The sequence below is a fragment of the Epinephelus fuscoguttatus genome, linkage group LG10 (assembly GCF_011397635.1).
Source record: "Epinephelus fuscoguttatus linkage group LG10, E.fuscoguttatus.final_Chr_v1".
Classification (NCBI taxonomy): Eukaryota; Metazoa; Chordata; class Actinopteri; order Perciformes; family Serranidae; genus Epinephelus; species Epinephelus fuscoguttatus.
Genome location: NC_064761.1, coordinates 29,774,497 through 29,802,163, shown reverse-complemented (window position 1 = coordinate 29,802,163; position 27,667 = coordinate 29,774,497). Strand labels below are relative to the sequence as shown.

The 27,667-nt window shown below is 43.8% G+C and overlaps 1 protein-coding gene across 1 annotated transcript in view; it reads left to right on the top strand.

The window, feature by feature from the left end:
• Positions 1–27,667, top strand: part of trabd2b (TraB domain containing 2B) — an 84,950-nt gene that overhangs the window by 33,629 nt on the left and 23,654 nt on the right. The window contains exons 3-4 of the mRNA XM_049588871.1: positions 12,200–12,346; positions 20,546–20,720. Coding sequence (XP_049444828.1) covers positions 12,200–12,346; positions 20,546–20,720 — 322 coding nt within the window. The remainder of the gene's footprint in view (positions 1–12,199; positions 12,347–20,545; positions 20,721–27,667) is intronic.

Genomic DNA, 27,667 nt, shown 5'->3' with positions numbered 1-27,667 from the left:
CTCTGAACAAAACCCAGCTGGCTCCTGAGCGTGGGCTTACCAGTGGCTCGCCAGATAAGGAGACAGCATGCACAACAAAAAGACATCTTAGGAGTTACTGGAAGGTGCGTTCCTCCTCTTTTGGCAGAGGCTAAAGAACATGTCCTGGACTGGTCTCTCCACTGAATGCACAAAGACGAAATTACACACACACACACACACACACACACACACACACACTAAAAATTAAGCTGTATGGCATGGCAGGGGGTTAATCTCCCTCTCATTACTGTAAGAAAAGATGCAGCCAATAAACATTTTCCAACACTAAAAATACTTTTTATATCTGTCAAACACATCAGAAGTCTCTCTGGTGGTCCCACAGTTGTTAAGTGTTGGCAAACCGCGGCGGGCAATAGTTGGGAAAGTTGTATATATTTGTTGTGTTTCTTTCCACGCTTCATCTAAGACAGCTTGTTTTCATCGGGGAAATGATTTGGACTCTGCTTCCTCATGGATGTGCTGACAGGAGGTTTTGAAATGACAGCATGACCCTCACTCCTCGTCAGAACCCCCCTGAAAACTTCTATTCAACACTCACTCACACTCGTATCCCGCTTGTTCAAAGTCTGCGTCTCTGTGTATACGTTATGATCCCGCTCTGCCTCTCTCTGTTTTTCTGCAGGCTGAATACGCTTGCATGAAATCGAACATCTCTCCCGCTGATTTGCCGTGAAATGGTGTGCTTGTGTGGGATTACGCCGCGTTAGCTTCAGCATCGAGTCTAATAGAGCCGTGACTGAAGGAGAGGAGAGAAGAGGAGAGGAAGTCTGGTCCACTCACTCCTCCTCCTTCTGCTGCTGCTCCAGTCTCTTAGACAGTCGGAGCACTGTGCAATTTGGACAAACTCTGGAGTGAAGACAGACACATATGGAAACACAAGCACACAGTATCCACATGCATGCATGTATGCACACAGGCAGTGAGGTATAAGCGTGCGTGTGTGTGTGTGTGTGTGTGTGTGAACTGGGACACAGGAAGGAGGAAGGACATGAAAGCTAAATAAACACAGATCAGTGACAGTGGTGGAAGGAGAGCCGCCATCATATGAAAGAAAAGAGAGAACGAGGGATGGGTGGGAGAGGGATGAAGGGCTTGTTGCTGAACTGTATAATCTAGAGATTTGTCATTGAGAGCGCATAACCTGGGTGGGGAAAGGGAGGAAGGCTGGTGATTGAGGGTTTTGAGAATTGATGGAAGATGAAGAGACATGAGTTGTTTTTGGAGGGATGGGGACAGGGCTGAGGATGGAGGGGCTTTGGGAGGATGAAGAAAGGAGATGGTGGAGGACAGAGCTGCCCAGCTGTGCTCCAGACCTGTTAGACAGAGGGGGAGGAGGTGAGGGGCAGGAGGTCTGCTCCCTCCTCCCTTCTCTCTACCTCTCCTGGTTAACTGTAAACATCTGGCCTTTTTGTCTTTTTGACTCTTGCATATTTTTACATTACACCCCCCTACTGTGTCTCTTCCATTTTTCCTCTTTCTCCCTCTTTTCTTGTCTCTTGTTTTATTCCATCTCTCTCAGTTAATTTATTCTCTCCTCCTCCTCTGCCTTTTACCTTCTGCTCCACTACTGAAACACACATGCACAACATGCAGATGTTAAGTCATACATAAAACCTCTAAATCATATCTCTTTGATATAAAAATATGCTATCTTTTATAGCTATGATCCGCTGCATTACAGTGTATGCTCCTAAAGTGTCCACCACTCTGCAGGGGAAATACAATCTGCCTGTCAAACAGTGCAAACGAGAACAATTCCATCTTGGATGCTTGCTGAGGTGCACACACACAAACTCACAAAGGAAAAATCAGTTTGACAGGCATTACATCATTTGAACATCATGAGAATGATGTGTGATGATTCAAAGGCTGCATGCGTGCTCGCCTCGCACGCACACACAGAAACCAAGGATTCCTCCATCTAAAAAGAAATGAATTCAGTCACCTGGACCCGCTCCTACAAACAGTTTGGACAATTGCTGTTTCTCAATCTGGATCCGGTCTTTTCTCCATTACACAATTTATGTTCATGCAGGAGATTATGTGCTGCTCTCATGTTTCAGCCGGACCTCAGATGTGGACTTTGCAAAGGACAAATCATTCTTTGGGAATTATTCTGTCTAAAGCCATTAGTCCAACCAAAGCAGGCAGGGAGAGATAAGAGAGAGTGGTTGGACCCTGGTTAGGGGCCGGGAAGGTATGTTTTAAACATACACGGCTGTTTCTGCCTGCTCCTTTCTCATGCCGCGGAGAAGACCCAGCTCATCTGGTTTGGATAGCATCACACATCATAATGGGAGCCGGATAAATCCGATGGAATTCAATGAGAGTTTTTCTCTTGGAAAAAAAAGCAGACTGTGAAATGTGTTTGGATTAGTGGAGGCCATAATGTTGGAGGTGGACTTCAAGCTTTGAGGGAGATAAGGTTAGAGTGACCTGATCTAGTGTAGATCTTAGCGAGTCCTTTAATCTTTTTTTTCCTTAAAACAGCTGAAGGAATCTGACGCATCTGATGGTGGGTGAGATCATTTCATTTACTTCAATTGCAGTTTATTTGCTTCAGTGATCCGATGAACTAAAGTGAATCACGCTATTAAGGATGATGAAAATGATACTCGAGCAAACACAGTGTTTTTCTTCAGTTCCTCTGTGATTCAGAGGGGATACTATTACCAACCCTGACAGCTGAGGTACAGGCTGCACTTTCAGCACATTATAAAAGCTGCAGTAATTAAAAAAAAAAAAAAAAATCATTTATTTAATAGATTTTTTGGCCATGTATGAGCACTGCAACAGCCTGTAAACTTTGTCTTAATACTGACATATTTTTATTTAATGAAATGATTAATAACGATTGCTAACACCTAGATAAACTAAGCAACATTAGCATTGATTTTGGCTAAATAACAATACATCCCTTGCCCCTACTACTTAGCCCTCTCTTTTGCACGTTTACATCTAGGGGTAGGGTGTCCCGATTCTTGTGAGGATAGAAGGGTAAGGCAAAGTGTTTTTTGGAAGCACACTTCAAACCAAGTGTTACATGAAATCACCTGCAAGATATCTACACATGCAACAAAAGCAACCCACAAATGTGTTTTCTTCGTTAGAGTTTTTAAAAATTACGATACCTATCCTATTATCTTAGTTTGATGTCGTTAAATGTATTATGGTCCTTTTCTTTATAACAAGCATAATGAAAGAAAATCGCTAGTAGCAGACTGATGTTTCAGTAGCTAACTAGCTAGATAGCTAATGTTACGTTGTTTTTCATTGTATATTATGTTGTATTGCTGATCTGTGCATGACAGTCTCGCACTTGGACATATTTCCATGCCACCCCCTCTCTGATGGCATATGATACCCGAAAATTAGTCCAGAGTCCAGAGGCAAAGTTGTTGCATTTGTTACTGCTCCTCTAATATGAGTGCAGATTGGCAGGGTACATGTAAGAGCATAGGTTGCTCATGTAAGCATACAGAGCACCATTAGTGGCCTGGTAATAAAGTAGTGTTCTTTTTTATTTGATGGCTTGTTTGATCAATTGATAGAATGAACCTAAGTTGCGAACAAATCGTGAGCGTCCATGCTTTTCTGTCTCCATCAGATTGATGGCAAACGTCATTGTGATGATACCATTATTGCCATACTTTGCGTCTGTTCACATAGATGCCATCAATGACTACGTTTACATGCACACCATATTCCTGTATTATTCAGAATATCCTCAATATTCCGGTTGCGCTCGAGTCATGTAAACACGTGCATAACCTGATTAAGGTCATATTCCGGTTGGAGAATATTCCGAATACGACCCTTTGCATATGCCTGTTTTAACCAGAATATTGTGACATGTATACACCTTAATCGGGAAATACCCCGTAATTGAATATTCAGTTATGTCTGCGCATGCACGATTCACAAGGAATCCTGGGTTGTCGGTGTTGTTATGGTTATGGCAAGTGGGGAGAACAGCAGAACTGGCTTTGTACCTTCATCCACAGACTCTGGGGGGCTCTGGCTAGCGTGAACGGTATAAGCTGGAAGGAAAGGTCCATACACTCGTTTGCCTTTTCTTCTCACTCTCGTCTTTCATTGTTGAGGACAAATTGGATCAGCAGGAGTGTTGTAGTTAAGTGTTGGTGCAAAAGCACAAGTAGGACAACACGAGTATGTCGGAAACAAACATTACAGCTTCTGTTCATTATAAACACAACTTCTTCTTTTTCTTCTTCTTCTTCTTCTTCTGTATTTCCAGCAGACCAGATGCCTATAGGTGTATCGCTGCCCCCCGCAGGTTGAGTGTTGCATTAAATAAGAGCGTTTCTGGTAGGCCAGTAGGCCAGGGTCTTTTCTGGAATACGCCAAAACACGGGAATATGTCAATTAACATGTAAACGGAATATTCCAGTTGCTGCACCGCATATTAACACCTTATTCAGAATATTACCTTAACCAGAATATTGACCTTAATCAGAATGGTGTGCATGTAAACGTAGTCAATGACTATGATGTATCAGGACCTTAGAGTTGTGTTTCTGGCCACTTGATAAATGTAAGTTTAACTATGTTCACCAGTTAGTTGCTTACCTTGTCTGTCCGCTGATTGGTGCTGAGCTTTTACATTGTAACCAACTGCCTGCTGCAGTTTGAACCCAAACATTAAAGTGCTATGGGTCATAAAACCAAAACAACAAGCTGAAAGACACTAAAACTTTCTGTAAAGCATAAGGGAACTGTAGAGTTTCTGCCTGTCTGTCTGTCATAAATAATACCATTCAAAATATCAAAGTAATTTGATCTGTTGTTCATATAAAAATATAGATAAGTGCAGCTTTAAGTTGCCTATATAATTTAGGTGGAATGTGACAGATTTTCCTTTTCCACCTGTGACCTTCATCTACTTTACTTCTGTAATTTTCAGCTGTGTTGTCCTTATATATTTACACCCAGACTTATTCCTGTTAAACAGCTCTGGGCCCTGTGATGTTAAAAGAAAACAAAAATTAGCACAATTTCCTTCCATAATTTTCCACCACTCTTTCACACCCTCTGCTTGTGGGCATTCACAGTGAGGGACCAGCTGTGTGCTTTTTCAGTCCGGATCAAGTGATACTTTATTATTTTCTCTGTTTTCTGGGGAGGCAGGAAAGCTGGGATGACTGGCGCAGCAGCAGCACTGCCAAGTCAAACAGCGGGGTTTATTTGTGGACAAGTGTAGGGGCGACACCCACCCCCCCATTCACTGGAGACTCTTATTAAGAGGAGAGACAGGAGGCTCTGGGGACTGGAGGGGCGTATACAGTATGCGTGTTTGTATGGGTGCCTATAGGTCTAGTTTTATCGGAGGAACAAAACAAGCAGAGAAGAGCAAGCAGAGAAAGGAGGACAGTAGAGGAGAAGAGAACGAACTTTAGTCAGAGAAAGGAAGGGTATGAAAAAGACAAGGAGGGGGTGGATGTTTAGAGGACTTTTACCATTCCAAACTAGGAGAGGGATATCTCCCATCATTAGACCCTCACCCCCTGCCTCAGAGAGGAAATAAGACAGGACGGAAGGAAGAAGGAGGGGGAAGAATAGGGGGCTTTCTGTGGAAGCTGGGAGCAGCAGGCCCCTGCCACTGGGATTGTCCCTCTGGTAATCCCTGGATTTCCTAGGCTGAGACAGGAGGTAGACCAGGCAGGGCGAGGGACTTAGTGAGACAGAGAAACAGAGAAAATAAGAGAAGAGAGAAAGGAAGTGGGAAGAGAAAGAAAGGCAGAGACAAAAGAGAAACAGTACTTGGAAATATTGGTGCTGTCTGAGTGCAGACGATCTGAAAGGTCTTCCCTTTCATTTTCTGCAATATGTGGTTTGTATACAGGTATTGCTCAAAGAGGAATGTGATGTTTATAATTATTAGCGTGTGCTTATGGGTGGTTGTATATGTGTCTTCGAGTGTGTATGCATCGTGGGTATTAACAGGGATAAAGATTTGGAAGAAAGCAGGGCTCTGGCTTGCCGTAGCTCATGCCAGATGTGATGAGTTGAAAGTGCTGCTTACCTTCAAATAAGCAAACGATACACGCAGAAAGGCGCCGAAGGGCTGTAAAACTATTTTGGCAAGGCTCTGACGTTGGAGGTCGCATTTGAGGCATTTTTATGCTCGACTGTTGCCTTTAAAGCCCTCGACAGGTTACACGATTCCCTCGGAGAGAAAAGGAAAGAACAAGTTTTGAGGACCTTGTTGATAAAACTGTAGGAGACAACAGTGAGGCTATCATGTGAGACTGTCCAGACGACTTTGATGTAGTCTTGTGTGACACCATCTTTCCACTCTAATGTATTCAAGGTGCTTTTCAGAGCTAGCATGGACTAAAAGGTCAGACAACAGTAGGCTTTTAAAATACCCCCACCACTGCTACATGCATTGGAGCATGAAGTCATACTGAGATAGTACAGGTTAAAAGAAAATGGACACAAGGCTGTTTTTTATGAAGTCTCTCATGGTCCTCTACTGTGGCCATGAAAGGGAAAGTACACTCACACAAATTTGGTATCCACCCTTTTTTGGGGCTGCTCTGTGGGGAACAGGGATGAGCTATCGCACTTCTCCTATTCTTGGGTTGCCCTGGATGTTATTTCAACTCCCTACCTCCTTCCCTTCAGTCACCCCAGGGTGCTGTGAACCCAATCCCCTCATGCCGCCTGTAGCCGGAGCCCAAGAGGGGAAGCTGGCTCGGCCCAGAGGAACCCAGCAGTGCGTGTCCTGGGTCAGGGGTCTAGCTCCTCTCTTTCTCAGGCGATGAAACACAAGCGGCTCTCAGGGAGACGAGAGCGGTCGAGGGGAACGCGCCACCCTCAAACTGTTTGTACTGTTTTCTTTATCGGGGGCTGATTAAATGACCACAGATAAAGACAGAGAAAGAGCTGCGTTCCCATTCTGTGTGGATGGTCTGTATTACTACATACTAGATACTACAATGTTTTAAAGAATCAACTGGTGCTGAGCTCTCTGTCACAAAGATAATGTTGCTGCTTGTTCCTCTTCCCTAAGCTCCACATGTGCTTCCTTTAAAGAGGAAGGAAAAAAACAGATATTAGCACTTTACCTACAAAAATAATGTTTGTGTAGGAAAGCAGTGGTGCTCAACATAGGGTTCAGGACGTTTTATTCCCAGGACTATTCATTGTAATGGCAACCACTGAGTAAAGCAATTCATCTCATTTCCGACAGTGTCAGCCAATGTGACTATTTAGGCCCAAATTCAACAGAGCGGGTTTTGCAGGCTGAGACTTCTGAGTAAGTAAACTCACATATATGTAGATTAAAATCAGGTGGAGGGCGCCTGGGGACTGGACACGGGGAAATGAAGATCTTTGCGGGTAGCCTACATGAGACCCTCAGAAAAAGGAGAAATCATAGGGAGTACCAGCTGGTCCTGGAGCTTTGTCTGGATGATGGTTGGTTCAACGCTTATTTTAGGATATTATAGGATTTAGGAGCCAGGACAATCTGTTGTCAATCATTGAGCCTAGTTGGTAAAAAGTTAGAAAGTAGTTGAGACTACATTCTTTCTTATATGTCTTGCATTTTGGCGAGGGCAGTGGTTCCCAACTAGTAGGTCGCAGTCAAAAAGTGGGTCGCAGGTCCATTCTGAACGGACCGCAAGTGACTGAAGTTTGTTAAAAACACACTTTATTTTCAAGTACAATGAATTTCCAGCACAGTTTTTATTTTGAAGTGCCATTTCCTGCTGTAGAGTGACTGAATAGCAGACAGCTACTTGACAGAGACAGTAAACTAGCTTGACAAAATGGTCAAACATCATATGACGCTCAAGTATGACGCTGAATCTATTACACTGTGTGGACCTTGAACTAAGGACTGAGGAGAAATATGGATCCCATGGCAGGACCAGTTGGGAACCACTGGCCTAAGGCGACGTTGAAAGTGAGCTAAAGTTAGCTTCGCACAAACCATGTACACTAGCGTTTGTTGTCATCGCCACCGCAGAAGGCCCGCCTCTCAATTCATCTGATTGGACTATGGGGAAAAACACGCTTTTCCAATCCGAGTTGTAGTTCTTTTAACTCAAGGCGTTCAAGGCGCTTCTGCAAAATGTGAGAAGCAGAGAGCGGAAAAATGGCCGTCACTCAGTAACGCAAAAGCAGCGAGCAAAATGCTTCATTGTCATAAAAAAAGACATGCTCATTCTGATCAGAAGCCTAAAAAAGTGGTGATTTATTACTGTCGTATCGTTACCAAGTGGCTCTGTAGGTATTTTCAACCTACAGTAACCATATGCGTGGCTTAAGGTTATGCATATTTAAGGGCAGGGCTGCTTGAGTCTATGAGTAATATCCACCCCTAAGTCATTCACAGCTCCACCCTCTTGTTTGAATAAGAATTTTCTAGCTTGGAAAGAAAAAAAAAAAACAAAGATGGTGACGGCTAAAATGCCAAACCTGAGACTTCAGAAGAGCAGTGCACAAACCAGTGGGTGACATCAAAGTAGCTACGTTTCATACAGTCTATGGATGTTACACGTAACACCTGACAGGAAAGAACTGGTGAGCAAAACCAGGAGAACAAAAGAGACGAACAGATAAACTGAGAGAAATAACCTGAGTAAATCTGGTATAAAGATGGAAATGTGTGAAAGAACAACTCTTCTCAGATCTCCTGCCTGACGCTGGCACACACTGCCACGCTTTCATGCACCTGACCGCCTGGTTATACCCACTGCCCATGCCAGGTTTATAGCCCTACACGTGTGTGCACCACCCAACCCAAACTCTGTACTGCGCAAACTGAGAGGAATCACCTCCATCTGCACAACACATGCTCCTCTCATAGAGAACAAGGCTTTATTTGTCTTATACCGTTCTTTCACACTTTCAATTCTCTCCGGCATTTGTTCTCTGCTCTTCGTCTTTCTCCTGCCGTTACTCCTCCCTTCCTTTGTTCTTTCTTTCTTCTTTCTCCGTTAGTTTGCAGGATGACCGAATAGTGTCTCATTGTTTTGCCACATCTTAAAGAGAAGAAGTGAGTAACGGATAGAGAAATTAAAAGGGTGGCTAGGGGAAGGTGGACACGAGGGAGGGAGTAAGATTAAAGCCGACAGGAACCATACTGTGATTTATCTGTGCATTTACTGCTGTCGTTAATGTGTGCTTTTCATTTGCTTTTACCAACTCCTACAGCCGCAAAGTAAAAAACAATCCTGGGTATTATATTTTCTCCTCTTTGCCAGAGTTCAGAGTTTGGCCTCCATGGTTTGACACTTCCTTCTGTTGTATCGCAGCCCGAAGCCCTTTAGCACTATCCATCACTCACATTCTCCGATTCAGATTTAAGGAGGTATAAAAGGGGAGTGATGTAGTCGACAAGAGTGAGCTCCCTCAGTTCCAGCTCCTTGTCATCGGCACCTACTCATGCTTCAGACCCGTAAAACCTTCAAACAAGCTAACACTATTGCTAGCAAACAGCCAGGATTTAACGCACTTCAAGGTCAATTGCTGCAATGCACACACATGTTGATAAATGACATTTTCTGAAACATAAAAGATCCCTCTGATTTCTTTCTTTCTTTTTCTTTTTTTTTCAAGCTGCTCCCACTCCTGCCCTACCCCTTTTTTCTGATTTGTTTCCAACACTCGCTAATGAATTTTTGGAGTGCTGCGCTCAGATCGCAGGTTCCAAGTCCATCCATGTGCTCTGCTCCTTCCAGCTTTGTTCTTATAAAGGTTTCATTTAATTACAATGGGAGTTTCTCACGCATGTATTAGATGAGATGAGGAGAAAAAAAAAAAGAAAGAGAAGAGAGACCTGCAGTAGTAAACTATGTGGTGAGCAGAGTCAATGTTAGTTACTTTGAAAAGGCCTGGCTGTAAAAGCGCCAGTCTGTCAGAGTGAGTGGGCCACTTCAGCATGAGAACACCCACTCTGTCAGCCAACACGTGCGTGCGTGCACACACACATATTCACACGTTATGCATGCAAGCACACACATACACAGGGAATGTTTGCATTTTTCCTCTCTCCCCTTCAGCCTCTCCCGCAGTGATTGACGTGCTCTTTCATTCAGCCCAGCACAAACTCAGGCGCCATGGTTACAGCTGCAGAGATGTTCTTTCCCCGGGAGACGGACAATATTGAAATAACAACTCCCTTAACAACACAACCAACCACACACACACACACACACACCCCTTCGCTCTTACCGTTCATCCTTCATTGCATTCTCCCTCCTGTCTGTCGTGTCTGGTGCAGTTTGCCGTGCTAAGGGAAACTACCGGAGCTGGCAGCATTACAAACTGCCTGGCAGGTGTGTTTGCTCTGCCAGCTCCAGCCCCTGACTGTACCCAGGGCCTGCTCTGGTGTTTCTCTTGGAAAAACCTTCGAGACGTGGCAGAGAGCCCTGTGGGTCAAAGACTTGGGGCAGTGGCAACATATTGGCACAGACTCAGCATCTGCAGAAGCAGAATTAGCTACCGCTAGTTAGCCACCAGGCAGAACTCGAGGCCTCCCTGGGCCTGGCATCACACCTCAGCATGACCTTAAGTTTAGAGCTATAAAATAATCTTACGTGAGATGGAAATAGAAAGTGAAATGAGGTATAGTGTCATAACTCAAACAGCAGGGGGGCTTCTGGGTTTTGGGAAATCTGGTGCTGAGATATAAGCTGAGAAAAGCATGAAAGTCCTTTTTTTTTCCAGGTCTGAAATGGGTACAGGTTTGATCAAGACCCATTCCTGGATTAGGCACCTCTGGCGGGGCGACAGCACGGCGCTGAGCATAGCAGAAAATACGCTCGATGAAACATGTCAAAAAGAATAAATAAGATCAGACTCTTGGAGTTCTTTGGCTGTAGAGTGGGAGGAAGGGCTCGGGATCTGGCACTGGCAGAGAGATGAGAAGAGGATGGGCACTCCTCTGAAGTGAAAGTGGAGAAAGAAAGAAGTAAAGACAAGAAGGGGGGATAATGAGAGAGTTATATGTGCCGTTAGCTCATCAGTTGTCTCTTTGCATTATGGAAAAAAGCGCACTAAAGCAAGAATGAGCCCACAAGACTGGTTTGCAAACACAATGACCTCAGAGAGACAGAGAGAGGGAGTCACAAGGTTGAGCTTAGTGCTTGGTTGTGATTATCCCGGCGTAAGGGTTACCTGGAGTTGAAACATTCAATATGCACGATATGGGCATTTATGATTGCAAAAGCATAACTTAATTGCGTGAATTACGACCCAGACTTTTGACATCGGGCTCAATCAGTTGTGCAGCTGTATCGGCCCTAAGCTGCTCCACAAATCATCTGGGCCGGGATGCTGACGTTCTCCCTGTAGTATTTTCCGAAGCTCTATTCAGGTTTCGGGGTAATTAGGATCATAGACCTGGATCAGTCTGGTGGTGTTTGAAGATATGATGAGCTGAGTCAGTTGCTCTAATCAAGTCGACTGAAACTGTCTTACTAGGTGTATATGTAGCACTGTGTGAAATCTGCTGTACAGAAAAAGAAAAGAAATCTTTAACACACCTCTGGTTCCTTATAGGGAGCTTAACAGTGATTGACAACTCGGCCCCGCTTGCCAGGCCAGTCAGAGGTGGCGTGGGATTGTAGAGGGCGGGAGCAGCTAGGTTAACCCCTGGTGTCTAGGACAGCTGTGGAGTTGTTGGGCTGGCTGGCGGCTGCACGCTATAAATTCTCTCTAAAGAGGGTTTACTTTTGATTTTAATGGCTGCTGTAAATTTACGGCACCCTGGCCTGGTGAAAGAGAAAGAAGGGTTATTTTTAAAGGGCTTCTCTCTCTCCTCACCCCTCCCTTTCTCCCTCTGTTTTCTCCTTCCCTCAGAAGAAAGTCAGTGGATTTTTGCCATGTCTCTTGTGGTCTGCTTTTACCTGTAGTCAGCCTGTATGGAAAGTGTATGAAAATATCCTGAAAGAAATGAAAACGCTGCAAAACAACTTATATTTCGCCGACACTCAGGAATAACGGCTTCATTGTATATTAAGGTCACATTATATTTTAAAAGAGGAACACTGGCCACGCTTGCACAATTTCTCCCCCTTCATGGCAAATTCCTCTCGAGCGCAGAGCGGAGAAAACTGAGTTTGTGGATGCAGAAAGTAACAGCGCCCTTCCTGTCTTTCCGTCTCTCTCTCCCTCTCTGCAGGTGCTATTTGCTTTGAACCAGACGCTGCTGCAGCACGAGGGCGTCCGAGCAGGCAGCCTGCAGGGCTCCTACACCACTGAGGACCTCATTACCCACTACAACTGTGGAGACCTCAGCTCCATCATCTTCAACCATGACACCTCACAGGTTGGGCTCCTCCTTTAGATTTTAGGGTACCTATAATCTGCAGAAATGGCTCCTCAAAGATTCAACCCTAAATAAAACCATGCTCCCTATTTATTTTCCTTTCAGCTAAGACTTAACTTTCTCAGCTTCATTAAATGTTCTGCAAGAGCACCAATACAGCATTCATTTTCCGTAACTGTGTATCCTGCTGGGGGTCAGGTGGTACTGGAGCCTATCCCAGCTGACATTGGGTGAGAGGTTGCCAGACTATCACAGGGCTGACACATAGAGACAGACGACCATTCACAGTCACATTCCCACCTACGGCCAATTTAGAGTCACCAGTTAACCTGCATGTCTTTGGACTGTGGGAGGAAGCTGGAGTACACCAAGAAAGCCCACACTGACACGGGGAGATCATGCAAACTCCACACAGAAGGGCTCCCCCACCCTGGGATTCAAACCCTCCACCCTAAGTTAGAACCAGGAACGCTCTTGCCGTGAGGTAACAATGCTAAACACAGCACCACTGTGCCGCCCAGTACATTAACACAGTAAATATATGGTGAAGTTATGGCGTCCTATGCAGAGACAAAGTCATATTCCCTCTGCGTGGGTTGTAATCTGAGCTTCTCTGTCCTTTGTTTTGCTAAGCTGGTCCATGTATGTTTGTGCACATATGTATTTCACTGGCTAGTTCATCCCTGCCACTTTGCACTGCACTTACATGGTGGTCATTACTGATATTGGAATGCCGTTGTCACAGAAGCATAGCACCCACCCTCTGGTTTCCTCCCTGGATATCACCTCCTAACTCTGTCAGCACTGTTGCCGTAGCTCAGCACTGTTCATAGAGTTAATCGTAAGCTGCTAGCCACCAGTTCATCCACCTCCATGTTGAGAACTACGTCCAGGCAACACATGCGCTCTGAGTTTCGCATTAAGAGCTGGATTTGTGCTTGCATTGAGCACATAAAGAGTCAATCAAAAGAGCCGGTATAAAAAAAAGGGCAATATAAACAGCATAAATGAGTATGAACCACTTGCCAAGAATAATACAAATGATCTGATGCCATTGTTTCACTTTGCCAAAAAAATCCCATTTTTTTTATATTATCTCCCATATTTTCCCAATTACAAAGTTTTATATAGTCCAACAATCTGTGTTGACGGTCTTGCTGCTTTTATGCTCTCAACAACCTGCTTCCTTAGATTATGTTAAGTTGTAAGAAAAAGAGCTCACATACTAAGATAATGTCATAATGTTAATGCTGGAATCAGACTACACATGTCAGCCCAAAAACTGTCTGACACGACAGATGTTGTGAGCCAGGAACAAAGGGCAATCATCATCATTTACGCCATAATTCATACATTTCCATGTTAATTTTTACAAGTGCTGAGCAACAGTACTCCTCACACAGAAGATCATCTTCCCAGTTTCCCTTTAACTCTATGCGGATGTATCAACATTTGTCAAAATGTGGGATAGTTGGTCTATTTGTAATTGAAACCTTGTCATGTCCATGGAGATTTCGAGAGGAACTTGGAACAAGATAAACATGTGTAGGTGTTTTTTGTTCTTGTGTGTCAGGAACAAAAACAATTGCTCTTATTATCCTGTGCAGTGTCTCATAGTTAAAGACAACCAATGCAGCATCCACCCTCTGTGACCCAATTGGACAGCTTCTATGGAGCAAGGAGCGTTCTACGGATTGGTCAGGGTCCAACCTGTACTCATCCATTTCTTTTGGACAAGTCACGTCAAGAATTTATGACTCATTGATCATTTATTTTGTAGTGATTACTTAATCTGACGCAATGACTGTCTCTGCACCTTTAGCATCATATAAAATTCTACTTTCCCATTTGTATTCACTTAGCAGGGCCAACCCAGAGCAGAGTTCTAGTCGACCAGAGGCCGTTTCACTGCCAAGAATTTAAGAGTGAAAATCAATCTTTGTAATTTTTTCTTTTTGTTTTGTTGGGCAAGAGGAAGGTGACGTTTCTGATATAATAAAATAGTCACACAAAATTCCAGCTACTTGCAGCTTTGGTCCAAAAACATCTGTAACGGCATTCAAAAACCCAAATCTGTCAGACCCTCGATTTGAGTTGGCAACCCTCTCATACCCACTTCTCTGCCATTACGCTATCGTCACCTCAAACTTTTAGGCTTGCACATTGATTCCGCAAAACTGCACATTGCCATCTTAATCCCTCTCAGCCTCAAGTTACTTGATAGTCTGGCACTTTAATAGCTCTGGACTTAGCCGTAAACACGCCATCTGACCTCCTCTAACTTTGTGTTTCCCAACATAGCCTCTGCTCCTTCAGCGATGGCCTCCTCATCAGTCTTCACACCCAGCTCTGCTAGCTGTCAAAAGGCCATTCAATATATAGCGTACACACACACATACACACACACACACAGTGCAGTAGCTGTAGCTATCTGCACTTTGCATGCAGATGTACTCGAAAGCCCTCCTCATAAGTCAATTATGCTGTGTCAACCTCCCTCACTGATCCTCAAGTCTCATTAAACCTAACACACCATGTAACCTCAACTCACCGCTCAACTGCAGAGATTCCACATCATTTCCAGCAGAGACACTCAAAGAGAGACTCACCATGCCTCTCTTGTTAAGACACATATCTCCCTTTCTCTCCCTCACACTGTCTGTGTCTATCCATCTCTGTCTCTCTGAGGGCCATGAAGAGCTTGTTAGCCACAGTTTCACCTGCAGTCGCGGCTACAGTCATCTCCCACACGGGCGCTTTAAATCATACCAGCTCGCCTTTGCTCCGCGTGTCATAATAACATGTATTAACATTCCCCAGCACATGCTAGAGCAATCAGACGCCTGACTGTGGTGCCTTTTTCTGTAGCCTGGTGATCTATAGCAGGTTTGTGTGTGTGAGAGAGTGTGTGTGTGAGAACTTCGAAGGCCGTAAAAGAGCAGGTGTTTTTTGATAGATAGGACCTAATACAGAGGCTTCCAACACCCCGAATTCTCTCCCAGTTCAATATTCATCATATTAGAAAGAGGTCGATGACGGGACTCAGAGCAGAGCACAGCAGAGTGGTGCAGGACAGGGTAATGCTTTTCAACACTCAACTGGTCCCTGATCCATCACAGACACAAAGTCAAAGACAGACAAACAGAAAGAGATGGATAAGAAAGAACAGGGACATAAAAGAAATAAGGTAAAGGGTAAAAGTTTAGATTAAAAAGAACACAGCCATACTTGTGTGGGACTAACATGTCCTGGGGACCTCTGGTTATTTGTGATAATTACAAGGGTTGTCTGTGATCTTATGACGTTAGTGTGGGTGGTTGTGGCTCAGGAGGTAATCCACTAGTTGGAAGATCAGCAATTCGATCCCCAGCTCCATTTCGCAAGTCAAAGTATCCTTGGGTAAGATATTGGTCCCCTCAAGCAAGATACCGTGAGCCAGTTTCAGTGTTTATAACTGAGTAGCAAATAGCATGGTGGTATAGTGGTTAGCACTGTCGCTCCTGGTTCAGTCCCAGGAGGGAGCCCTTCTGTTGTTATTTGCATGTTCTCCGCGTGTCAGCGTGGGTTTTCTCTGGGTACTCCGGCTTCCTCCCACAGTCCGTAGGTGTGAATGTGAGTGTGAATGGTTGTCTGTCTCTATGTGTCAGCCCTGTGATAGTCTGGCGACCTGTCCAGGGTGAACCCCGCCTCTTGCCCAATGTTAGCTGGGATAGGCTCCAGCCCCCCACGCGACCCTCAAGAGGATAAGCGGTTACGAAAATGGATGATCTGCAGGAGATATGGAGAGTTGCAAGGTGACACTAAGGACTGATTGTCTTCACTGTCGTGTTGAAAAAAATGAAAACAAAAATACCCAAACAAACAGGCCTTTACAAAAACAAAGTTCAAATCAATGGGGTGGGAAACGACTTCATCAAACAATAAAAACTTAACCAAAACATGGCTGTTAAAGACTGTAACCCCGTGACGTCTTCCATGCTCCAAGCTCACCTCAGCACACCTTTAATTAAAGGTTTCCAAGATGCCAGGTGAGGTGGCACATTAGAGTGACTCAAAAAAATAAAAGGAAACAAGGACTTGCTAGACATGGCTCTAACAAGGAGGTTAAAACTGTGCATCACCACTACTTGTGCTGTAGAGTGTTTCTATCTTGTGTAGAGTGGAGTTACTGCTGACTGTGTGCATCATATCTGGGGGATAATGTCAGTAAATGTGAGTAAAATGCAGACTTCTTTACTCTGTGCAAATGTGCTGCACAAAAACACAGATGTATTTGTGATTCACATGAGTACCCCTGGCAATACTAGTCCAGAGAGAATAGGGCTAAAGGAAAAATGGAAAGAAGCAACTTCAAAGGACTGAACTGTTAGTTTGCTGCAAACATTTTGACAAGAAAGGAAGGGTAAAGACAGTAAAGTATAAAAGAAGAGAATAGAAGAGAAAATAGGACTTCACCAAGCCAAATCATAAAGCACAAATGAAAGAAAGTGAACTGCTGGCAGAAAGACTGAGCGAGTCAGTGCAGAGCAATACCAGTAGTGAGGAAGGGAGGAAATATCTCCCTGTCACTCCACATTTCCTGTTCAGGTTGGGATACAGAGCAGCTAATGGCCTTTCCTGTGATAAGTTATCTGCATTTACCGCTACACTCCCACCTTGACCCCGCTCCAACTAAACACTTTTTCCCTCTCGTCATGAAACCCTCACGCTATCCTCACTCATCAGAGCAATGATGAAGCACGCCTTCTCCACCTCTCTCTTTAACTTAATCATCCAACTCTGCTTCATCTTACTTGTGAATAATGAAACGCTGTCAATCCGGATGAACCTGGATCACTGACCCTGAAAAGACACAGACAGACAATACAAGGCTTCAGGCTACACATATCTGTGTGAATGTCTTTCTTTCTGGCTTTCTTTCCTTACTGAGAAACTATATGTAAAGAGATGACTGAGTCACACAAACCATTTGGATTTCATCAGGTCTTAAAATTAACAACCACCAACCTGCCAAATGTGAGTAAAAACTAACTGTGGTAGATAACATCATTATGTTGCCTGCCACAGTTAATTTAAATGACATGGGAATCTACACACATGGTTTTATAATTGTAAACTGTGAAGGCACATCCAAAAAATAGCAAATGACCATAAATTCCATGTGATATATTTAAAGCAAAAATATAATAGACTTTTTCTGTGGCAGCTTGCCAAAATAGACAACATGGCCATCCTACATAGTCCTATGGAGTCTGACAAAATGTCACCTTCCTACACACTGGCATTAACTTACTGCACACACATTTAATGTGAATGTGTTTAAAGGAAGACTCCACTGATTTAGCATTGCTTTTTTTTAATGACACAGTTGGACTCAAGATGGACAATCCTCTTCTATGTCAAAACCATAGACTGTACAAAAGAAATGGAGGTAGCCTCCAAGTCTTAAAAGTGAAGCAGATGCAAAAGTGCCCTAAACATGCACATCTACTGGCCAGCAGGGGGCGACTCCCCCTACTTCTCACTTGATTTGTTACCTCATCAAACATCTTCCTGTTGAGTTTGCAATATGCAATATGATGTTTCTGGGTTTTTTTTGTTGTTTTTTTTTTTCAAAATTTTGTCCCATTTAGAGTAAAATAGACAATAAAAGCAAGGTATGATTTCAGACATGGTTACCTTGTGATTGACAAGACTAGTGGCTACAATGATGATCTGTCATTTAGGATAGAGGCGTAGCGATGCGTATCCTCCAGTTCCATTCTCTCTTCAAAGTACAATCACTTCTGGCTCCACAAAACAAAAATGGCGACGGCCACAACTCAAAAATCGAGTCTTCAAAACAGTAGTCCCTGTACCAATAGGTGACGTCCCTTTTTCATAGAGTCTGTGGTTAAAACCTCTGTCCCTACATTACACACAACTGCCAAGAATTGTTTTTGAGATTTAAGAATTTTAGTTGTTATGCCAGAGCCTCGTCTTGAGCTGCTAGCCTCAAGCAGAGATAGTGGGCTACAGAGGTCCAGTAGCTTCAAAATGTTGTCTTCAGCCTTAACGCTGACTAAAGTGACATCATGTTTTCATTCATTTTCCGTAACCGCTTATCCTGTTAGGAGTTGCATGGGGGCTGGAGCCTATCCCAGCTGACATTGGGCAAGAGGCGGGGTGCACCCTGGACAGGTCGCCAGACTATTGCAGGGCTGACATATAGAGACAGACAACCATTCACACTCACATTTACACCAATGGGCAATTTAGTGTCACCAATTAACGTGCATGTCTTTGGACTGTGGGAGGAAGCTGGAGAAAACCCACGCTGACATGCGGAGGACATGCAAACTCCACACAGACTGGGGGGTTTGAACCAAGAACCCTCTTGCTGTGAGGCGACAATGCAAGTGAAATCACTTGAGGATAAAAATCAAACATCACACAGGTCCCTCTGGAGCCACAAAATACTTCATACAATTTTTTTCTCATATGCAGTAATACTACCCCCCCCCCCCAACAAAAGCAAGTCCGTGTAAAATTGGTGGAGTTCTCCTTTAATCCACATCACAAATGAAAGAAAGAAATCTGCGATGGAGGTGTGAATTAAAACCTTTCAACCATTATTTGAAACAGACTGTACGAGGGCGGTCGTGGGAGTGAGAGAAAATGTGTCAGATACAGATTTTGGATGGATGCTGGAGAGCAGCACCTTGTTCACATGTGGTATAATAAATCCCCCCATGTATTCAGTATTCAGACACCACACATTGACACATTCACACGCGCACACTCGCACACACACACACTGATTTATGCACCGTTCGCAGCTGTTCTGCTGTTGTGTCAACTTGTAACTCAGTTTCAGACAGCGACTGTTATGTATGCATGTGTTCTTGTCACACTCAAACACAATTCCAGATTAAACACATCTGCATATGTGCACTCAACACCCGATGGAGACTCAAAAACACACAGTGACACAAAAACCTCAAATTTTTTCTGATCCCTCCATCTTTTGATTCTTTCCAACATGGGAAAAATTGTGCAAGAGACCCCAGTGAAGGACAGTGAAAGAAATCAGGACAGAAACAGAAATCCTACAGAAGAGGAGGACTGCTCTGAGGTCAGTCCTCTATCAGAGGAGAGAAAACAGAGGATGGGAGGCATTAAAGCCAACTGCATCCTCATAGGCTGATTTGCAGGGAGTAAAACTAGTGACAAAAAACAAGAACAAATAATAAAAAAAGGCCTAATGTTTCACAGTTTTCTTACAAAAAATTTAATTGCATTTACCCTCACACAATAAGGATTCTGGCACCACAACAGTAAAAACAGTCCTAAGTTAAGAAAAGACAGCGAACAGCATACCGGACCAAATAGAACGTACTGGGATTTCACCTATCTGTAATATTTTATTTTTTATTGCATATATATCAAGAGACAGAGCCAGATAAAAGTCAAACACAGGTACAGTGATACCCTGACAGGAAGTAAAAGACCTGAAATACAGACTGTGTGTGTTTAGGTGTGTCTGTGTGTCTCCGAGTTGGACAGCTAAGACCCTGATGCCAAACCCACGCTACCCCACCGCCGACCCCCGCTCATCCTCACAGATTAACAGCCTGTTGAATAGACTGATGCAGCCAAGAGTGGAGCGGAGCCAGCGTGGTCTGTCTCTGCCTGCCTGGCTCTTCATAAATCACACAGCAATTAAACACACATTCACACGCTCACACTGGTGGATACACTTGATCGTGCACACAAGCACTTGCCTTCGCACAGTGTACCCACTCTCTCACACACACACACACACACACACACACACACACATATGTAAACACATTAGTGTACACAGTGATATACAAAAATGTGTTGACATTTTCCTCTCCTCCCTCTCTGTCCTCCATTCATTGATGCTGTCTCATTTAGAAACCAGCCTGAGAACTGCATTGGTCATTTTCTGTCAAACTGTCACAAACACTCCCGCTTGCCAGTTCTCACACTCACACGGGCACACACATTTCCCAGGTTGTCACCAACACCGTCCTCTTCTTTCTTTCCATCTCATTTTCTATCCCTCGTAATTTCTTTAACACCAGTTCTCTCTTTATTGTGTTTGATGTTCGCTTCAAATGATTCATGAGCTTTTTATTCTGCTGTGGATTTCATCATGAACGTTTCTGTATTCAAGCTCTCTCTTTCTTTCAGCTGCCTCACTTCATCAACAGCTCCCTGCCAGCTCATGACCGCATGACCGCCCTGCAGATCGACAGCTACTTCCGCCAGGAGCTCATCTACAAACGCAACGAGCGAATGGCTCGCCGTGTGTCAGCCTTGCTGCAGAGAAATCCCAACCAGACCTACTTTTTTGCTTTTGGTGCCGGTAAGGGAACCTCAGATACTGAATGGTGGATGTTAAGGGTGAGGTTTAGGATAAAAGTCTTGCCCTGGGGCTCTTCCATAGGCCACAGAGGCTGACCTTTGCCCTGCTGGTTATAGGATGTCTCTCTAAACAACAGGCCAAACACTACAAGAATCCATCATGACAGTGACTCAAACCTGAATCTCCATTTTGCATTAAATGAGGTCTCTCCAAACACACTGTGATTGGAGCTGAGAGTGTGTGTTTGCATGTAATTGTGAAGTGAAACAGAGATCAGGTTTGCTTTGGTCTGGAACACTGAATCTGTCAGCACTAATGTGTGTTTATGGTGAATAATTTGCGCTCTTTCGTGTTTGAAAGCAAAGCCGGAGAAAAAGCAGGACAATAATAGTGTACAATGGTTACCAGATCTCTGGCATGAAAAAGTGGGTGTCTATACCAACACACACACACACACACACACACACACACACACACACACACACACACACACACAGAAGTCTCAATTACAGCCAGCTCCCACCTCAGAAATGAAGAAACCATGAGCTGTTTGTTTCAATTAGCATTCCTGGCTAATGCTGCTAATGTTTCCTGAATGGTGTAGTGTGTCCTGGGGGATGTGTGTGTGTGTGTGTGTATATACACATGTAAGTGTGTTTGCCCACAAAAGCAGGTGGTGGGTGGGTGTCTGTTTACTGTATGACTCTGTGTCTGCGCTTGTGCATCTGAGAATGGGTGGTGCCGCCTTTAGGGTGTGTGTGTGTGTGTGTGTGTGTGCGTGTGCGCATTCATGAGTGTGTGCCACAGTGTATGATTAATGCTGAATGCCTCGGTCCTTCCTCTGTGCATTTTTCGCTCCCTGCGCTCTTTGTGCTGTTTGGACAAGGCCGCTGTTGCACTATCCAGCTGCTATGTGTGTGTACGGGCTGAAGTTAGCATATGAACTATGACTGCGATGGAGGAATAAATTTGTGTAATAAGACTTAAATAAGTGGTTCTCTAAAGTGCGTATAGATGAAGAAATAAGGGCTGATGATACATCCCTCTCATGTTCCACATTGTGTTTATGAAACAATGAAACTCATGTGAACCACAGAAAGTCAACGAACCCAGTCCAACTCCTTAGGCTAAAACAAGCACTGAAGAGTAGAGGGATACAAGAAAATGAAAAAGAAAACAGACATGTTTCCTATTACAAGTTATTAGCAATGTATTGTTTAATACATGCACAGAGATGGGTAGGATATGTCAACATTTTTCTAAGGCAATAAGCGTGAGGACATTTTTTGGCTTCAGTCAAAAGCATATTGAAAATACAGAGTATTGCTCTTAAGATCAAAGAGGTGTTACGTTATTGTTATATTATTTGCAGGATCTATATGATTTGTATACCAATAAGGCAGAGTTAAAGCTTTGATGCAGCGCTGTACTATTGTGTGAGAGCTCAGTTCAAACAAGTACGTAAATTAAAATTATGAGGGGGAGAGGGAAGGGGGGTGGTTACATGATTAAATGACTGAATCTCATGGGGTATAGAGAGTGAAACAGCACTTTTCCCAAAGTCTAAAAAGCAGAAGTGGAAATTCCATTTACTCACGTTACTGTAACAATGCTATTTTTTGTGTTCTTCATTGAGCATTTTTAAAAATCTGTACTTTTACTTGCACATATCACAAGTATTATACTTTGCTTTACTTCAAGTCGCATCTGTAACTGAGTAAAAATCAAAAGCTACATGAATAAGTCATCATTAACTGTGTGAGAATGGAACAAAAGAAAGGCGATAAATCTGGGGCATCGGTGGCTTAGTGGTAGAGCAGGCGCCCCATGTACAAGGCTGTTGCCGCAGCGGCCCGGGTTCGACTCCAGCCTGTGGCCCTTTGCTGCATGTCACTCCCTCTCTCTCCCCCTTTCACACTTGTCTGTCCTATCAAATAAAGGCTAAAAAATGCCCCAAAAAATATCTTTAAAAAAAAAAAAAAAAAAGAAAGGCGATAAATCAGGAACTTCAGCAGAGACAAAGCTGCAGATGTTTCTGTGGCCGCAGGAAGGAGGGGCAACAACGAGGTGACACTGCACTCAGCTGACACTCTGAAAGAGATACTTGTTGTAAATGTTTACGTTCACTGGTCAAGGGTCATGGGGAGTGAGTGGCGAGAATGGCAGTCACACCCGTGACTCAGTATTTAGTGAACATTACAAATACACAACAGTGCAATCAAACTGAGATAACCAGATAGATATAGAAATGGAATTTAGTGTTGTTTAGACATTAGGGGTCATGTTGCCTCCCTTTGCCCTTCCCTCTCAAAAATGTAATGCAGCAACATGTACTCAGAGTACATTTTATTTTACCTACTTTTTTACTTTCCATCCATCCATCCATCCATCCATCCATTTTTTATCCGCTTATCCGGGGCCAGGTTGTGGGGGCTGCAGGCCGAGCAAAGCACCCCAGACACCCCTCTGCCCTGCTACGCCTTCCAGCTCCTCCTGGGGGACCCCAAGGCGTTCCCAGGCCAGATGAGATATGAAATCCCTCCAGTGTGTTCTGGGTCTGTTCCAGGGCCTCCTATCAGTTGGACGTGCTTAGAACACCACTAATGGGAGGCGCCCAGGAGGCATCCTGATGAGATGCCCAAACCACCTCAACTGACCCCTTTCGATGCAAAGGAGCAGTGGTTATACTCTGAGCTCCCTCCGGATGTGCCCAGCCACCCCATGAAGGAAACTCATTTCAGCTGCTTGTATCTGTGATCTCATTCTTTCGGTCACTAACCAAGCTCATGACCATAGGTGAGGGTTGGGACACAGATGGACCAGTAAATCGAAAGCCTCACCTTCCGGCTCGGCTCCCTCTTCACCACGACGGTCCGGCGCAGCACTCGCATCACTGCAGAAGCCGCACCAAACTGCCGATCCATCTCACGCTCCATTCTACCCTCACTAGTGAACAAGACCCTGAGATACTTGAACTCCCTCGCTTGAGGCAGTAACTCTCTCCCAACCCGGAAAGGGCAATCCAGCGATTTCCTGCAGACAACCATGGCCTCAGATTTAGAGTTGCTGACTCTCATCCTGAATGCTTCACACTTGGCTGCAAACTGCCCCAGTGCATGCTGGAGGTCACAGTGTGATGAAGCTTTTTACTTTTGTGAATTCTTACACAAGTAGGGAGGCCTACTTTTACTTTTACTTAAGTAATATTTCTTGTAACTAATAGTATTTTTACTTGAGTACAATATTGTGGTTCTCTTTCCCCCTCTGCTTAAAAGTCTGAACATACTACTGCTGAGGCACTTACTGTATAAATTTCCCTCACAAGCATAGTTTGTTGACTGGGCAGTTCCTGGATGTGAATACGTATATCTGTTTAAATGTGCAGAAGGGCAGTGCTGAAAAAAAAGGACAGTATTCAGCCAAGAAATCTTCTGTGGATAAATACTGACTGTGTGTGCGGCTGAGTCTCACACGTTGTCAGCTTACATTAAGCAGACTACCAACAGTTTCTTGTGAGCATTTTAACTGAGAGTAGATAGAGATATGACAGTATGTAATGGTGTTTAAAACTCATCTACATAAAACTGACATTTTTACACATACATCGGTCACGTTTGCCTCATACAAAGGGCACATTTCGTGGTTAAAATCTGTTCGACTGCAGCCTCATGTTTTCCAGGTCGCCATCAGTACGGTAGTTATGTGTGAGCCTTCCAATGTGTCCAACCTGGCCTGGGTAGACTGGAGGTGAACATGTGTGTGGGGTCACCTACAGGGTGCAGCGTTGTGTGTGAGAGAACTGACAGCTAGTGTGAAGTGATAAGAACCATTACAGTTATAGCATGCCGTGCACACACACACACACACAAAGTTGAATTCAGTACTTTTGCACATACATGTGCAATGTGCACGCCTTATAACGTGCACAAACAAGCACATTTACCCACACGTACACATGGAGAAAACACAGAAGTCTCAGTGAAGACCTTGGGAAGGCAGAGTCAATGAGGGCCAGATTTACGTACATGAAAGAGCTGGAAAAAAAAAAAATCTTGCTGCACGTTCGTTTAATTTTGCACTCACAATCTGCATGTAATTAGTGTCTGATTTACTATGACAAAAGCTAATTACGAAACTAGATACTGGGGCTGCCCTTTAGGTTCATTCGAGGAGAACTTCAAAATGAGAGAAAGAAATCAAAATCTGGTAATAAAAAAAGGACATATCAATTACAATATGGTAAGGGCATTTTAAAACATTAGTAAGACTGCAATTAAAATATTACTGAAAAAGAAATACTGATTAAATGATGATGATTTCAGAGGTCTGTGAGCCTGCGGCAATAGAGGTCATTAAATATTTTTTAAAGAAAAAAAAAACATAAATTAATTGAAAGTAACAACTGAGAAAAGAGAAGACTTTTCCAAAAGTGTAAGCCACTCACTGGGCTGTCTTGAAAGCTTTTGCCAATGCCATGCAAAGTTCAAATTTTATGACCACACAGTTAAAACTTGTCACTAATTCATTGCAGATCTGGAATACAGGTTATTAAAAGTAAATCTTTTCCACCACAACGTTTACTTAATGTACCAGCACGACTGTGTTCCTGCTCTTATAATGAATCCAGCTGAACATCTGTCTACCACACTCATCGTGTCTCCTACCAATAGTCTCTATCCTCCTGTAAATTCACATACAAAAAGAAGAGAGCTGCACTACTACTATTTAACAGGAGTTGTGTTTCAGGTGACAAACTAGCCCTCTAAGGGGCAATGTTAGGCTGATATTAGTGTGTTTAAGAGGCTGTGACACACTCATTATTTAAGCTAGCACAAGGAAAGTGGTGTCTTGTGAAACTAGACAACCTCAGGCATGCATTGTTAGCAACTGTTTTGAAATAGCTTGTACATAAGGGCGATAAATATCACTCCAACGTTAGGCAAGATTTTAGACAGGGAACAATGGTTATGGCCATTTTCAATGGGGTCCCTTGAACTCTCACCTCAAGATTTCTGAATGAAAATTAGTTCCATGGGGACCCATGCATCTCCCCTTAACTTGCCATAGTTTTCAATTGACCTGATTTTTGTGATGGTCCGACAAGCTGTCGGAGTAAGCACGGAGCCCACGCTGTATCTAACTGCACTCCCTGAAGAACTATTATCATATTTTTGGAAAAATGAAAGAGTGATTCCAGAGAGAAGAAGCAGACAGAGGGGTCTACAGTCTGTGTTTGAAGGATATATCCAGGATGTCAAACTGACTCAGCAGCAACAACAGGTTAAAAAGACAAAGATAGTTAGAAGCTAAAGCCGAACTATAGGCTACAGATCACAGTGTAAAAGTGAACCACCACATCACTGCTGATCACGACAGGAGACAATGCAAAGGGAGATGTATATCTTTTTCCAACCTCTCCAGGTAACGAGTATCATTAATACACAACGTGCGCCATACACAACATTTAGCTGGAAATGCACAAAACCAGCCTGAAAATGAAGGAAATCTGAAACGATTGCATTAGAGTCAATGGAGCACAGCTGTGTTGTTGTCGGACCCTCATCTGAGTCGGCCCATTGCCATGTTATGATTGGCCAGTCTGCATCAAAGGGCAATTAGGCTATACGGTACGAGCCTATATACAGTATACAACAGCATGATAGGATTCTTGAAATTCAGTTATGGTCTTTGGTTTTGCTGTGCCACCCCAAGATTTTCAGTCGCCCCATTGAGCCACTCCTATAAAACATTTCCGAAGGCGCCACTGCTTGTGTCAGCTGACACACGTGTCTCTAGATGCAAATGTACCAAAAGCAGGATGCAAAAAGGCTTTATAAATCAGCCTTAATAAAGTCTCTCTCATGCTCTAATCACAAAGCTTCCTTTCTCTCATCTCTTATTTCTGTCTTAAGGACGCTGACTCATGTCTTTACGGTCCTGTAACTGTCCCTGCTGGTCCCACTTTCCCAATGGCTGTAACCAGCCATGAAATTTTATCATCCAGTGATGCCAGGAGGTATTAAGTGACAGCCTGGACTCCCAGAAATCTGACTGCGCTCTTCTTGATTTTAAGAAGTAGTTCTGGAAGTGGTCAGGCATGCTTTGTGAAAGTCTGATTACAATCTAACCACAGTGCATATTTAGAATGATGAAGAGAAATAAAGAGGGCAGGAGGTGTGAGGGTTAAGATTGTCCAGACATATTTTAAAATAAATAACGGCCCTGGGAGACATGGAACAGCAATTTTCAGGCCAAATGTGGGCGTACAATAATGTGATCACATAAAATCCAATCTTTATGGTCAGATCTCAAAAATCACATTAACATGACGTGTGTAACTGCGGGCAGTGGGCTCATAGTACGCAGCTTTTTTCTTCTGGATTATAAAATGTATGACTTGTGATGATCCTTGGTGCTGTTTTTCTGCCAGAGCAGTGATCTCTGTTATGTCTATCCACGTCTGTGTCAAGTGGCTGTTTTTGTGTTTATCAGGTTGCATTTTTGCCATACAACACATAAATTTTAATGGCCCCTCTAGCTGCCTTTCCCTTGGACCCCTCACCTTCAGTCTGAACCATGTCCAGAGCGTAGAAGGAAAACAGGACTGTCGGGAAAGAGCCGGGGCAGCTCTCAGGTCAAGGCCCTCTAGAGTTACCGATGTCGTAGTCCGGTCCAGGAGTTTTTTCACAGGGTAATTAAACTATACGACGTGTGCATAAAGTGGTTCAGGCAGGAAATCCATCTCTGCTCAGCTCACCACCTTACTTCCCAGCCTCCCCCTCTTCCTCTCGCTGTACTGTACACCTACACCTTCCTGTAGCATAAGTACTTTTATGTGCAAAATGTATGCTTTTGTACTTGCTAGAGCAGTTTCTCTTTTTCCTCCTTCCTGAACACATCTGCATGCACACACATGTTGTAACAGACATTCTTTATTTTCCTCACTT